This window comes from Pinus tabuliformis, chromosome 5_2 (genome assembly GCF_031772625.1).
Source record: "Pinus tabuliformis cultivar Carrire ecotype Pingquan chromosome 5_2, CPIR1, whole genome shotgun sequence".
In the NCBI taxonomy this organism is placed as follows: Eukaryota; Viridiplantae; Streptophyta; class Pinopsida; order Pinales; family Pinaceae; genus Pinus; species Pinus tabuliformis.
The window spans coordinates 617490447-617504300 of record NC_142306.1 but is presented as its reverse complement, the minus strand read 5'-3'; the positions used below and the strand labels follow the sequence as shown (position 1 = coordinate 617504300).

Sequence of the window (13854 nt, the reverse complement as noted above, 5' to 3'; positions counted from 1 at the left end):
CTTGCTTACAGAAATCAGATTTCTAGCCAATGCAGGAATATGTAGAACACTTGGAAGTGTTCTAACCCTTCCACCTTGCAACTTCAACTTTACTTTTACGCGACCAACGATTCTAGCCTTCCTATCATCCCCTAAGAAGACATCACCACCATCATATTTCTCATACTCGTAGAACCACTCTCTATGGGGAGTGAAGTGAAAGGATGCACCTGAGTCAATCAACCATGCCTCATGATCTACATGTGTACTTGAAGAAGCCAAGTGCACATCCCCACCTTCATCTGAGGTGATTTTCACCTCTGCAGAAGGAGCATCATCAGATCCCTTTCCTTTGTTAGGAGCTTTAGATTTACAGTCCCTTTTGTAGTGCCCTTCCTTTCTTCATTTCCAGCACACCACCTTTATAGGTTTTCCTGGAGATTTAGATCTCCCTCTAGATTTAGATCTCCCACTCGATGACTTATTTTTGTTTCTGTTCTGGGACCATCCTCGTACAGACAAGGAATCACCATTCTAGCTCTCCATATTTTTTCGTCTCATCTCCTCTGTCAGCAAGGATGAGACTATTTCATCAAACTGCAAGGCACTTGCATTGCTACCTATTGCAATAACCAGACTATCCCACGAATCTGGTAGAGAACACAACAAACTAATGCACTTATCTTCATCTAAAATTTTGATATCAACAAATGATAACTGACTTACCACAGTATTAAACGCATTCAAATGCTCTGTCACCAAGTCTCCATCTTTCATCCTCAAGTTATACAGCTTTTTCTGTAGGAAAAAATTATTCACCAGAGACTTATATTAGTACAAATTCCCTAACTTGTCCCACAAAGCCTTCGTCGTAGCTTCCCCTGATACATTCAACAATACTGAATCTAAGACACACAATCAAATTGATCCATTCTTCATTAGACACTCTTGTTGGTTTAGTACCCGGATCATTAGACACTCTTCCATTCTTCATTAGACACTCTTGTTGGTTTAGTACCCGGATCTACCATGATCCACTAATCTTTATCCACCAACAAATCCTCCATCTTGAGTTTCCACAACTCATAACTCTGACCATTAAATTTCTCAATCTCTATCTTTCCACTGCTCGCCATCTTCTTTCACCACCAGAATCGATCCCGCAAATCTCCACTGAACGGTGTTTACCACAGGCCCGAGTGAAACCCCTCAGCAACAAATGCGTCCCCTTGAAGCCAAAATAGCTCCGATAACAAATGTAGGTTTTAACCCCATACAAAAATTACCTACATACGAATTCTAAAACACAGAAAATAAATAATGTGAGAGCATAACACATAAAACATATATACACATAGATTTTCCCTAGATCCCAAAACCAGGACTACCAACTTGATTTTTCATTATGTTCCTTTCAATGTTACAATACATATTTATACATGCCGAAGCATCCAATACCATGGACCGAAAACCATCGCGTCCAAAACCATGTGCGAAAATCATGCACAAAACCATAGGTAGGTCCAACCAACCTAACATAGGGTCCAAAACCAAAATTTTCCAGGGCACTGCCCTAGAACCCATAGAGTGGGGTTACCTGCACCCCTTAAACCCCCTATGACTCCCCCCGCTACGCAATCAGAGCAACGAAGGGGAGGCTCTGCCCCCCTTCTAACCCCCCGGTTAACTAAGTGGGCTAGTTGTGGAAAGAATATAACACAACCCAACAAGGAAGGCCTCCCCTACCACCCTCGCATGGGTAGAGTGAAGAGCACTTCAATTGTATCATCCCTCATCGTTGTCACAAAATGGTGGTTGAAGTAGAAGCTCAGGAGCTTAGGGTCGTAGGAAACCAGCTCTGGGCTCTGCTTAATCTCCTTGACCGTCACTTCAAGGACCAGAAGGAATGTCAATGTACTGATGTGGGGAAATGTGCTCAACATGGAATTTCATTTGCACCACACTAAAGCTTCCTACCATTGAATTTCCAACCTCCTATGCGTGCAACTCTAAGGCTTTCTGTCACCTTCAACTAATACAATTGACGAGTCCCCTTTACTCTCTCCAACTCATACCACAGGATAGGATATGCAACCCTTCACGAAGGCGTTAGTAGTCTCACAACAACTCAAAAACTGCTCCAACAGGCTTTGGCCCCTCCTACAACAAGAGTGGCCAAGTTAGTAGCCATTGTGTCTCACCTTGCCTGTAGCATTTTAAGAAACCAACTCCATCCAATCAATCAACTTCCATGGGGAACCTCCTTCCATATGACCTAGACTACTACAATCTTTTCTTGGTGGTCTAGGAAGACCCTCCAAAGTGCTAGTTGGGCATTGCTTGACTCTCACGGTAGCTCCTTTTGCAGCCACAATGTCTCTGTGCTCTTATATCTCTCAATGTTTTTTTTTGTTTCGTTGTTTCATACATGCCAGAAGGACTTCTAGTTTTCTCCCTTATGGGGCGAGGCTTCCTCCTATTTAATTTAACAATTCTGACTTTCAGCCTCATGCCTAGTTTTTGTTGAGCCTCAGTTCTCTGATGAATGTAATTTTTGTACCACAAGTGTAATACAAAGGATTTTTACTTACAAAAAAAAATATGCAACATCAATCATTGTCAGCCATGATTGAATATGGTCAACTACAGTCAACCATGGTAAACAATGGCAAACCATGGCCAACTATGATCAACCATTGTTAGTGATGGTCTTTATGGTCAACCATGGTCAACCATTGATGACCATGGTCAACCGTGGACAACCATGGTTAACTATGATCAACCATGATCAACCCTCATCAACCATGATTCACCATGATCAACCATGTCAACTATAAACACAACCCCTTACCCTTAGGAGTGTATTTACTATGCTAAAACAACTTCACTAGTATAGTTAGAGAAATGGGGTGATCTTTTTTTTTACTTCTTCCAAGTTTCTAGAACTCTAATTGAATGTCATTGTCGTACTTGTCTCGACGAGACATTTTTAGTGATATAAATTTTGTCCCAATCAGACTCTGGGATTGCAAGTTAGGGTCTTCTAAAGTCTTATTAACTTAAATGTGTCACCTCTCTTTTCCTACCATGTGGTGCCTACATGGCATGTCACTGCATTGTCATGTGTGGAGGCTCTAGGGAATCTAGTGGCACTTGGCCATGTGGTGTACCTCCATACCATGCATCTTACATTACTTCCACCAACACATGTCGCCGTATCGTCCACATCCATATATATATATATATATATATATATATATATATATATATATATATATATAGTTGTGACCCTCTGTCATTTGATGGCCCAAAACAAATGACGTGATCAATAGCTACGAATAAAAGTGTTATCCCCCCCTTGTTGACATCAAAGGGGGGAGTCCCCATTATCTTGGTTCCACTTAACGGTTCTGGGGTGGAGATCCAACGGTCTATGCTCATTTGATTTATCTGACTGGTGCCATCTAATAGCACCACCACCACCCCTTGTTGGGGGGGGGGGTGTGGGGTGGTTACTCTATTTATCACAATCATTGATCTTGCAAACCAGTCCTCATCGTATGTTACTAACCTGACTTATGCCCTTGGTTGTGATTCCTAGTTATGTGGACCAACAGCCTGGCCCTTAGGGCTAAGCCATCCAGTTTTGTGCCATGCCATCATGATTTCGCTCAACGCTCCCACACAATGCATCAGGTGCATTATTTGCCCTTGTCATTTGAACCCTTCGCTCAATGTACATGCTACTATGTGACTAAGGGCTAAACCTTTAGCCCTCACTTATAACTTGTGTGTGGTGTATGGGATCGAACCCCGATATCTAGCCTTGGCGTCGGCCACCTCTGGACCACGTCTAACCCTAAACGCCCAGGGGCTCCACAACATTTGTGTATATAATATATACATGTATGTTGATACACTTGTGTGTGGACCTAAACCACTCTACACAAGCCTATGAGTTGTCCAAAATATGTTAGAAAATTATTCTAAAAATGTGTCGAACACTTCAGCTCAGTGTTGTTGCAATTAGTAATCACCTCAGCTCACCATGGCTAGTATTGCACTTGGAAATTTATGTAATTTAACAATTATGTTTCATTCCATAACCAAACGATATGAGTAGCATATCATGGCTTCAACATATGAATATGCAGCTTCATATTTTATTCCTCAAGCTCAAAGCATAATTCTTGTAGAGAAGATAGGTTCAGGATATGCACTCTTGCTTTAAGGTATATTTAATATTGCAAAGTACAATTCAAGTGCAGTGCTAATTTTCATATCATTAACCTGAAAGACTATAAGTAACCATGACTAAGTAATCTTAGGCATTTAGCCCATAATATGTCCAACTCACCCATATAACTCAACTCAACGAGTGTTATATATATATATATATTCTCCTTCCTGCATACAACCATTAGTATAGAATTCACATACACTTTTACATTCATTTTAATGAGGTCTATACACCTCACAATACCATTCATGTTGTTGAATTCTTGATGGTTCAAATCGATATTTATTTAAATTAACACAGGTTGTTATACCTTCCCTTAGTGTTCTCTCACACCAACAACACAGTTGTATTCATCCTGCTTAAACAACACTAGCATATATAGAAAACATTAGTACATAACTATAATCACAAGGAACCATTTATCCACATTCCTATGTTGAGAGTCATTAGAACCTCATTCTTTAATCACAGGAGAACCATACACCATTCGTGCACAATACAAAATTAATTTAACAGACTAACATAAACTTTATGACAAGTAATACATATGAATAAACTTTATATCTTGAATTGACACTGGAGTTGGGCAACTGAGTCTAGGATTGCGACTCTCCACCTAACCATAGACCACCATAGACATGTTGTAGTCAATATTCACATGTAGTTGTCACCCCTGAGCCAATTTCCAGAGACTAAGGGGGCTTTTGCTCAAGGGATTAATCTCCAATTGTTGGTTGAACCAAAATTCCAAAGTTTCTCCCACCTCCACCCTCCAACTCTTTAAGCAGTCAGCAATACACAGGGAGTCCAAAGACTTGTTACCTCCACCCTTTAAATCAAAACACAGTGGTTCATCCATCCTGGAAAATCCAAAAACCACAGTAAAAAGAACCACAACAAGAAAGGCCTTCAGAAATCCTCCTTTCAGGAATCCAAGGAGCAATCCTCCACCCCAGCCATCAAGGAACTCCAAAGAAAACCATCTCCACCCTCTAGCTAATAGGGAATCGAGAGGTTGTTGTTCCTCACCTAAGAGTAATTTCTTACTGCTTTCTTGAAAACCGAAAGTTGCTTTCCCTCTCTACTTTTGCATGTTCGTCCATGCCTTTGAGGTCTCTTCTCTTGATCTCTCATTCTTAGGTTATCCCCCCTGTTTTCTTAGAAAGATGTTCTCTCTCTATGTACTAGGTTGTTTAGTGAGTTTTTCCTCCTATCCCCTACACAGTCCTTCAGACAGTTACCTCTCTCTACCAAAATATTGTCAGCCTATTGAATGGTGCCACCTGCCTATAGGTCCCCCAGATTTTTTTGTTGTTGGTTAGTTTGTTGCAATGGGTGGCTAGCACACCTTACGAGCTGGGGTTTTGTCCATTTTTCCTTTTTAAATTCGTCTCCCTATTTCCTTGTCTACTGCTGCAAAGAAGCACATTTTATGTCCTCTGCTTCCACTTAATGAAATAATACAAATTGTCCCTTTTTGCACAATTTCTAGCTTCCATGAGCCAGTCCAAATTCATGCTATAAGGAAACCTTAAAAATATCCCCAAGAAGAAACCCCCTCAGCTCCAGAATTTGTTTCCCTTTGACTCAACCAATTTGTTTTTATCGAATGTTTACATTAGTGGAAAATAATTGAATTGTCACATCAACCATGATCAACCATTGTTGACCATGGTCTTTATGGTTGACCATGTTCAATCATTATCAACCATGGTCTTTATGGTTGACCATGTTCAACCGTTATCAACCATGGTCCACCATGATCAACCATGTTCAACCATAGTCAACCATGTTCAACTATGATCAACAAGGGAAAACCATAGTTAACAATGATCAACCATTTTTAACCATTGTAAACCATGTTCAAACATGGTTGAAGATGGTCAACCATATTCAACCTTGATCAAGCTCATCAACCATGGTCAATGAATCCACCCCACGCATGTTGGTTGTAACTAGCACAACTCCATTTACTAATGTGGTTGATATACGTCGATCGACTACATTTTCCACTTTTATACGCTAATCGGCATATAAAAATTACATCAAATAGCGTATATCAACCACATTAGTAAATGAGATTATGCAAGTCAATAATATCATATAATGAACCATATGAACATTAAAATTAACTAATAATAAATAAAATCAATTTTATATTTCAATGAATATTTGAAAATAAGGTTTTACCGCAAAGATATTTAGTCCAAATAAATTTTGGTTATTAAAATCAATTTTTTATATTCAATAGATATTTGAAAACACGGGATATTTAGTCCTAATAATAAACGAAGAGGAAAATATAATATATTACATATAAAATGACATGATGGGAAGGATCTTTTTATTTTGATTCTCAAAGGCCACAACTATTGCAACCAGTTTATCATTCATTTTCTATTTATTTTATTTAAATTTTTTTTATTTTAAGGGCAATTTTTACATTTTATTAAGACATAATAATAGGGTAATATGTTTGTTACCATAAAGATCTTAGTTCGAACCTGGTCTAAGAACATCTGCTTTCTAATTTATTTTCAAATAACCTGTTTCGTATTTTATTTTTCAGGTAGCCATTTCGAACCTAGGCTCAGGCAATCTGTTTTCCATCATAATTTCCAGCGACGATTAAGCTTTAAGGGTACATTTTGGCCTGGCTTAAGCATTTTCAAGAGTTTTTGAAGAATTTTTCGGCGAAAATTACATGGAGAAATTTCTGTCGACGCGTTTCGAACCACACTCGTCAAAACAAGTTAAACAAATTGAATGAGCAGATCAGTCGGGCGAAAATTACATAGAGAAATTTCTGTCGACGCGTTTCGAACCACACTCGTCAAAACAAGTTAAACAAGTTGAATGAACAGATCAGACTATGTGATTCATCGTCACTTTCAAGATTGTAGAGTTCTCTAGGCAAGAACTGACAAATCTATAGAGTTTGCGAAAAACAAAATCGAACGCAAGAACTGACAAATCTATTGAGTTTGCGAAAAGGCAAGAACTGACAAATCTATTGAGTTTGCGAAAAACAAAATCGAACGCAAGAACTGACAAATCTATTGAGTTTGCGAAAAACAAAATCGAACGCACGCATTCAATCAGACACGCCCGGTGGGACTCGAACCCACAATCGCCTGATTAGAAGTCAGACGCCTTATCCATTAGGCCACGGGCGCGAAGTCAAACAGGTTTTCGTCTAGCTAGACATATTCAAATAAATATAATAAAAATATTTCATAAACGAAAATAGTCAAAGCATTATTATTAATTTTTTAAATCCAATCTGTAACGATCTTCTTTAAATGTCTTTATCAACTTGTAATTTCTAAATAAAATAATTTTCTCCTACCACGTCACCGTATCCTTTCATAAATTATTTGGCCAAGTATGTTTCATAGAATGACTTCTTTGGCAAGTCATCCTTAACAGAGTAGGAATTTCAAATTCTAGGCACTCGTCAAATTTAACAGTTTGAACAATTTTAATATTTGTTTCAATTTTTGATGGTTTGTAAAAAAAATTTGACTATATTTAACAGGCAAATCATCCTATAATAATTAATATACCCGGCAAATTCCATACTTGATCCTTAACAATGATGGCACTCCTTATTAAATGTAATGTCAGTTTGCTTTTTCATTTTTCATTTTTAATTTTATTAATAGCTTTTTTTCCTTTCTCATTTTTAGTTTTATTAATATTTTTTTTTTCTACGTAAAACTGCACTAATTTATATTACAAAAATCAAAATTACATCCAAAATTACAAAGGGCCGAAGCCTTGCATCTCCGAAGAGAATTTCCCAAGATAGACCAATCTAAGCAGCAGGCAAAAAAGGACCTGTTTCTTTCCTCCAACATAACCAGCATATTATCGACACAACGGGCGTTTGAGCCAACACAGCGGACTTATGACTTGACACGATGAACACATAACTGAACACATTTGACACGTAAACTAGCACAGTGGACACGCAATCCTTCGCGACAGACATTGACTTCATACCAAACAAACAAACGCAGAAAACAGAAGGAAATGGATGGAGAGCAGCATTCCTGGCCATGGGGACAGCGGCTTCAGAACTAATCCTCATCAGTGAGGTAGGGCTCATCCGTTGCCAAGCCCTTGAGTTTCTTATCATCCTCTGCATCTTGGCGCGTCAGTTTCGGAACTGGCTCACTGGGTCCAGCTTCGTCTACTTGCATGGGTCGCCTCATATCCACTCTGGGAACCTGCATATCCACCCTTGAAACTGTCAGATTGTCCCCAGGCCTCCGGAGGTCGCTGCAGTGCTCCACAGTGACTGAAACAATGAGTGTGTTGTTCTCCAGCGTACAGGGGATGCGATATCTGACTGCTGGATGCTCCCTGTGTCCACAGTCCAGAATTTCACCCCTCTCTCGCTCAATGTTATGGCTAACAGTGCCGCTCAGGCTTCTGTTCTGCCCAGAAGAATTGTCCACAGAGGCGGTGGGTGAAGCAGCGGGCCTCTGAGAAGCAGGGCGACCCCTTGTTCCCCCACGACGACTGCCCATCCTGAGTCTTTCAATCGGCATCCCACAACGTCCTTCCTTAACTGAATTCCCTGAGGAGAGCTTACACTTTGCCAGAGATTGCTGAAACCGCTTGGAAGAATGCAGGAAAATATCATGGAGTCCGAATTTATTGATCGCCATATGCTTTGTCCTGAGCTGCGCATTGAATGGCGCCTGGACCGTAATGGACATCCCAAGAAAAATCCCCTCTGCCATGAATGTCACTTGAGCCGAACTGAGCCTCCCCATGGCTTCCACCCTTGGCGCCTGAACCGGAATGGATTTCCCAAGGAAAAACCTCTCCGCAATGAATATCGCGTGAGCTGAACTGATCCTCCCTGTGGTTATACCCGTCCTCACATTTATTACCTCGGCACTTTGATGGATGGTGGCTTGTCCGGGCTGCCAGCTGCCCATGTGACAAGCCACCTGCCGTTCATCCACTATAAACACCCGCATCCGGGGGAGGGATGTCTTTGTGCACCAAAGCGATGCAGTCTTGTTTGAGTCTAGCATCTTCAACCATGTCTAGGGTGCCTGAGAAGTAATGTGTCGTATGTGACACTCCTTGATTTGCTAGCCGATCTGCTACCTGGTTAGCAGTTCTTCTTACATGATGGAAGGATAAATTGTGGGGAGCGTGGAGTTTTTCCTCCAAGGATTCCATACGGCTTAGCAATCTCCAGCTTTTCGCTATCTTGACAGCCTTTGCTCCCGCCTGCATTCTTTTAGCTGCCTCTATTAGGATGAGAGAGTCACCTTCTACCTCCAGAGGGGAGAGGTGATGCTGTTCAGCTAAACATATTCCTTTCCAAAGACCCTCTAGCTCCGCTGCATTGTTAGTATCTTTCCCTATTGTTCCATAGTATACAAGTTTCTCTTCTCCATTATGTCCACGAATTACTCCTCCAAATCCTGCTGGGCCAGGATTGCCTTTGGCAGCACCGTCGAAGTTCAGTTTGTATGCATTGAGTGCCGGCGGGGACCAAGATGATGGTGAAGCGGATCTCGTGGACGGTTTAGTGGTAGTCTTGATTAGGGATTTGAGTTCTAAATTCCATTCCTTCAAAATGCGGCGCTCCTGGTGGACTTCTGGCATGTCATTATCATTCCATACTCTGATGGCCAGAGTTTCCTGAATGTTTTTTTTGAGTGTGAGCCAAAGATCATCGATGGATCTAGATGTGCTATTGAAGATTCTGTGGTTGCGCTCCTTCCAGAGGGTCCAATCCCGGTATGATGCGCCATAAAGAGTTGAGGATCCTGCACTTGAAAGGGTGTTTTTCCCAGGTCCTTATGGTTGTCGTTATGTCCTCCGTTCTGGGGTGAGCTCTCATGTTGCATTTTTCGACTTTCTCCCAGATTTGTTTTGCTAATGGGCATTCTTCCATTAAATGATTGATGGTTTCACAATTTATGTTGCAATTTGGGCATCTAGATGGCCCTACAATTCCTCTTTTTATCAGATTGTCCCATGTAAGAATGCGCTTTCTGCTGAGTAGCCATAAAAAAGTTGAGATTTTGGGCCAATGCCCAGCTTGCCAGACTTGTTCCCATAGTTGATCTTTAGCTGCCTGGAGGTTGGAATATCGCAGGTGATGAGCTTCTTTGGTAGTGAAGGTGCCTTTGGTTGTGTAGCCCCATCTGAGTTTGTCTTGCTGATTGGAGAGGCGGATCTTCCTATTGTTGAGTTCCTGATCAATGTCTGTATACTCTTCTCCCTGCCAATCTATTTGCCAAAGTCGCGCCGGTTTCCATGTTTGGAAGTCGTGGTTCTGAGAGGGCTGCTAGAACTGGTGTACCAAAGGGATGCTTTCTTGGTTCATTTGAGCCTGCCAGAGAGGTTTGTGGAACAGATTGGCCATTTTGGGAAGTTGTTGCCACGAATCTTCCCAGAATCTAACTGCCTTGCCTGAGTGGAGTTCCCAGAAGCTATGATCTTGGATGAAGCGACTTCGGGTTTTTGCATTGTTCCAGATGAGTTATCCCTGCGCAGTTGGACTGATTCTGATGAGGTCATTCCATTGACTTCCTCTAGCATATTTAGCTTGCCAAAGTTGGGCCCAGGGGGTGCTTGGCTTGGAGACCCAGTTCCACCAAATTTTAGCTCCCATGGTGTTATTGCTTTGAAGCGGATCACGAAGACCTAATCCTCCCTCTGATTTGATTTTGCATACCTCTGTCCATTTGACAAGAGCCCATTTCCTATTCAGGCTTGTGGATCCCCAGAGAAAGTTTCGCTGAAGATTGCGTATTTCTTTTAGAACCCCTTTTGGAGCTGCTAAGATAGAGAATAAATAAAGCGGCATAGCTTGTAGAACTGATTTGATGAGAACTAACCTGCCTGCCAGATTTAGAGCTCTGAAGGTCCAGGATGAAAGCTTTGATTCTAATTTGTCCAGTAATGATCTCCAAGACACCTGCTTAATTGCTGAATCAGTAAGGGGGGCGCCCAGGTATTTAGAAGGCAGGTGTGAGATTGTGAAACCCAGAATCCGGGCAATAATCCTTTGCAAGGAGGGGGGAGTATTGAAGAAAAAGAGTTGAGATTTTGCAGCGTTAACAGAAGTGCCAGAGGCTTCGGAGAAAAGGGATAGAAGAGACTGAAAAGCGGAGGCTTCTTTTGCTGATGGATGCCCAAAGAGCATAGTATCATCAACAAATTGCTGATGCGTTTGAGGAGCACGACCATGAAGGGAAATACCTTTAAGATCCTGAGAAGATACAGCCGATTTGAGGAGCCTGCTTAGGCCTTCCGCCATTAAAACAAAGAGAAAAGGTGATAAAGGGTCCCCCTGCCGGATACCACGAGAGGGGAGAAAGGGAGGTGAGGGGGATCCATTTAGAATGACAGAGAAACTGGGAGATGTGATAAGGTTCATGATCCATCTGGACCAGGTTGCATTAAAGCCAAAAGCTAAGAGCATTTTGTGAATGTACTTCCAGCTAAGCTTATCGAAGGCTTTAGATAGATCGAGTTTGAGAAGCATACCAGGTTTCTTGAGTATCTTTAAAGAGTGTATGACTTCATTTGATAGAATAATTCCGTCCATGATCTGCCTACCTTCAATATATCCTGTCTGTTCTGGAGAGATGAGCAAGGGCAGAAGCGGTTTGAGTCGGTTTGCAATAACCTTTGAAATGAGTTTGTAAATCACATTACAGAGCGCTATTGGCCTATACTTCTCAGGTTTATTTGAGGCTGCTTCTTTGGGAACCAATGCAATGAAGGTTGAATTGAGGGCCGGGAGGACCCAATGCATGCTGCGTGATTCTTCCACCAGATCCCAGACTTCAATTTTTATGAGATCCCAAAATTCATGAAAGAAGTTGGCTGTGAATCCGTCCGGTCCTGGCGCTTTTCCATCTTTAAGCTGGGCCATGGCGTCTTCTACTTCCTTTAGTGTTACATGCTGGAGCAGTTGAGTATTGTGATCCTCATTGATAATTCTAGGAATATGCTGTGTGATAGCTTGGATTGCCTCATCTCTATTATTGTTAGGCTCCTTTAGAATATTCTTGAAGTATCCTGTGAATTCTTTCTCCATTTCGTCATGAGCCTCCACTCTTTCACCCTGCGAATTGTTGACAAAGGTGATTTTGTTGTGCATGCGCCGTTGGATGGTAGTTTTGTGGAAGAATTTGGTGTTTCGCTCACCCTCTTTGAGCCAGCTTATACGCGACTTTTGCTTCCATAGAATTTCCTCTTGTTTTTGACGCTCTTCTATTTGATTACAGAGGAATTGCTCCTGTTGAATTTGTTCTTATGTGCGTCCTTCCAGTATGAATCTTTGTTGTAATGCTTTCATCTGCTGTTCTAGTTTTTGTTTACTCTCCTGTATGTTGCCAAAATGATCTCGGTTCCATATTTTGAGAGATTGCTTTAGATGTTTCAGTTTTTGTTGGAACTGATACATCTTAGCTCCTGTCGGCGGGATGAAGGAAGTCCAAGCTTGATTAACCACTGCCTTGAAATTGGAATTTGTAAGCCAGAAGGCTTCGAATCTGAATGGTCGATTGTTGCGAGCACCCGGTCTGGACCATTGGAGAAGGATGGGCCAGTGATCTGAGCCTCCTTGTGGAATGATTTCGGCACTGAACTCTCCTCCCAGGTGAATTGCGTTGTCCGAAATTAAAAAACGATCTAGTCGTGAGGCAATTTGGTGAACCCCTTTTCGTTTATTCGACCAGGTGAAGATGCCATTGGAGGTGGAGATATCCATGAGTTGATTGCCTTGAATGAATTGCTTGAAGCCGCTACTATCACTATCGAGCCTGGTTCGGCCCCCTTGTTTCTCTTCCATAGACTTTATTATGTTGAAGTCGCCTCCTCCTATCCATAAAGGAAAGTATCTGTTTTGATTAAGGCGGGTGATCGTTTCCAGGAGGTCCAATTTTTGCTGTATTGTTTGCGGGAAGTAAACATTGGTAATATGCCCATGGATGTTGGTGCCGATGAGGTGGAAAGTAGCTTGAATGAGATGCAGAGTGGCATGAAAATTATCAAGTGATACGATCTGTGGGTTCCATAGAATGGCTAGACCGCCAGAGGCTCCGGTGGCGTCCACTGCAATTGAACTGCTGCCTGCCCAAACTTTGTTACTGAGACTGTCTATTGTTGTGCTACTGCATTTTGTTTCTTGAAGAAAGACTATTGCTGGTTTTTCTTGCATTATCAGGTTTTTAATCATTTTGTGTTTAGAGGGACTATTGAGTCCTCTTACATTCCAAGAGATAAGCTTCATGTAGACGGAGATTTGGTCTTGTAGAACTTGGTCAACTTGGGGAATTGCCCCGAATCCATGAGTATTTCACCTACTGCTATTGTGCGCTGTAGATCTGTTTTTCTGCCCCTTTTCTTTGGTTCTTTGAGTATTTTCCTTCCATCCCAGTGACTGCCTCCTTGGATGCCTAGACTTTTATGATGCTGTACCCTTGTTAGGACTCCTTCAATTTTGTCTACTTGCCAGGGAGGGATTGAGTTGTATTCTTTTTGCTTACAAGCTGCCTCCAGTTTGGATATGTCAAGCTTGGATATGTCAAACTCTTCTAGATCTACATCGTCTCTATCTTCCTCCATGTCATTTGAGGCAATGAGGG

The 13854-nt window shown here is 41.5% G+C and overlaps 1 protein-coding gene and 1 non-coding gene across 2 annotated transcripts; both read right to left on the bottom strand.

The window, feature by feature from the left end:
* Positions 1 to 7322: 7322 nt before the first annotated feature.
* On the bottom strand, positions 7323 to 7395 carry TRNAR-UCU (transfer RNA arginine (anticodon UCU)). The gene has a single exon. It is a non-coding gene; the product is annotated as a tRNA-Arg (tRNA).
* Positions 7396 to 12518: 5123 nt separating this feature from the next.
* LOC149160536 (uncharacterized) lies at positions 12519 to 13427 on the bottom strand. Its single transcript, XM_089434633.1, has one exon. It carries the CDS (start codon positions 13425 to 13427, stop codon positions 12519 to 12521), a length of 909 nt encoding a protein of 302 aa, XP_089290759.1.
* Between the last annotated feature and the right edge of the window lie 427 nt (positions 13428 to 13854).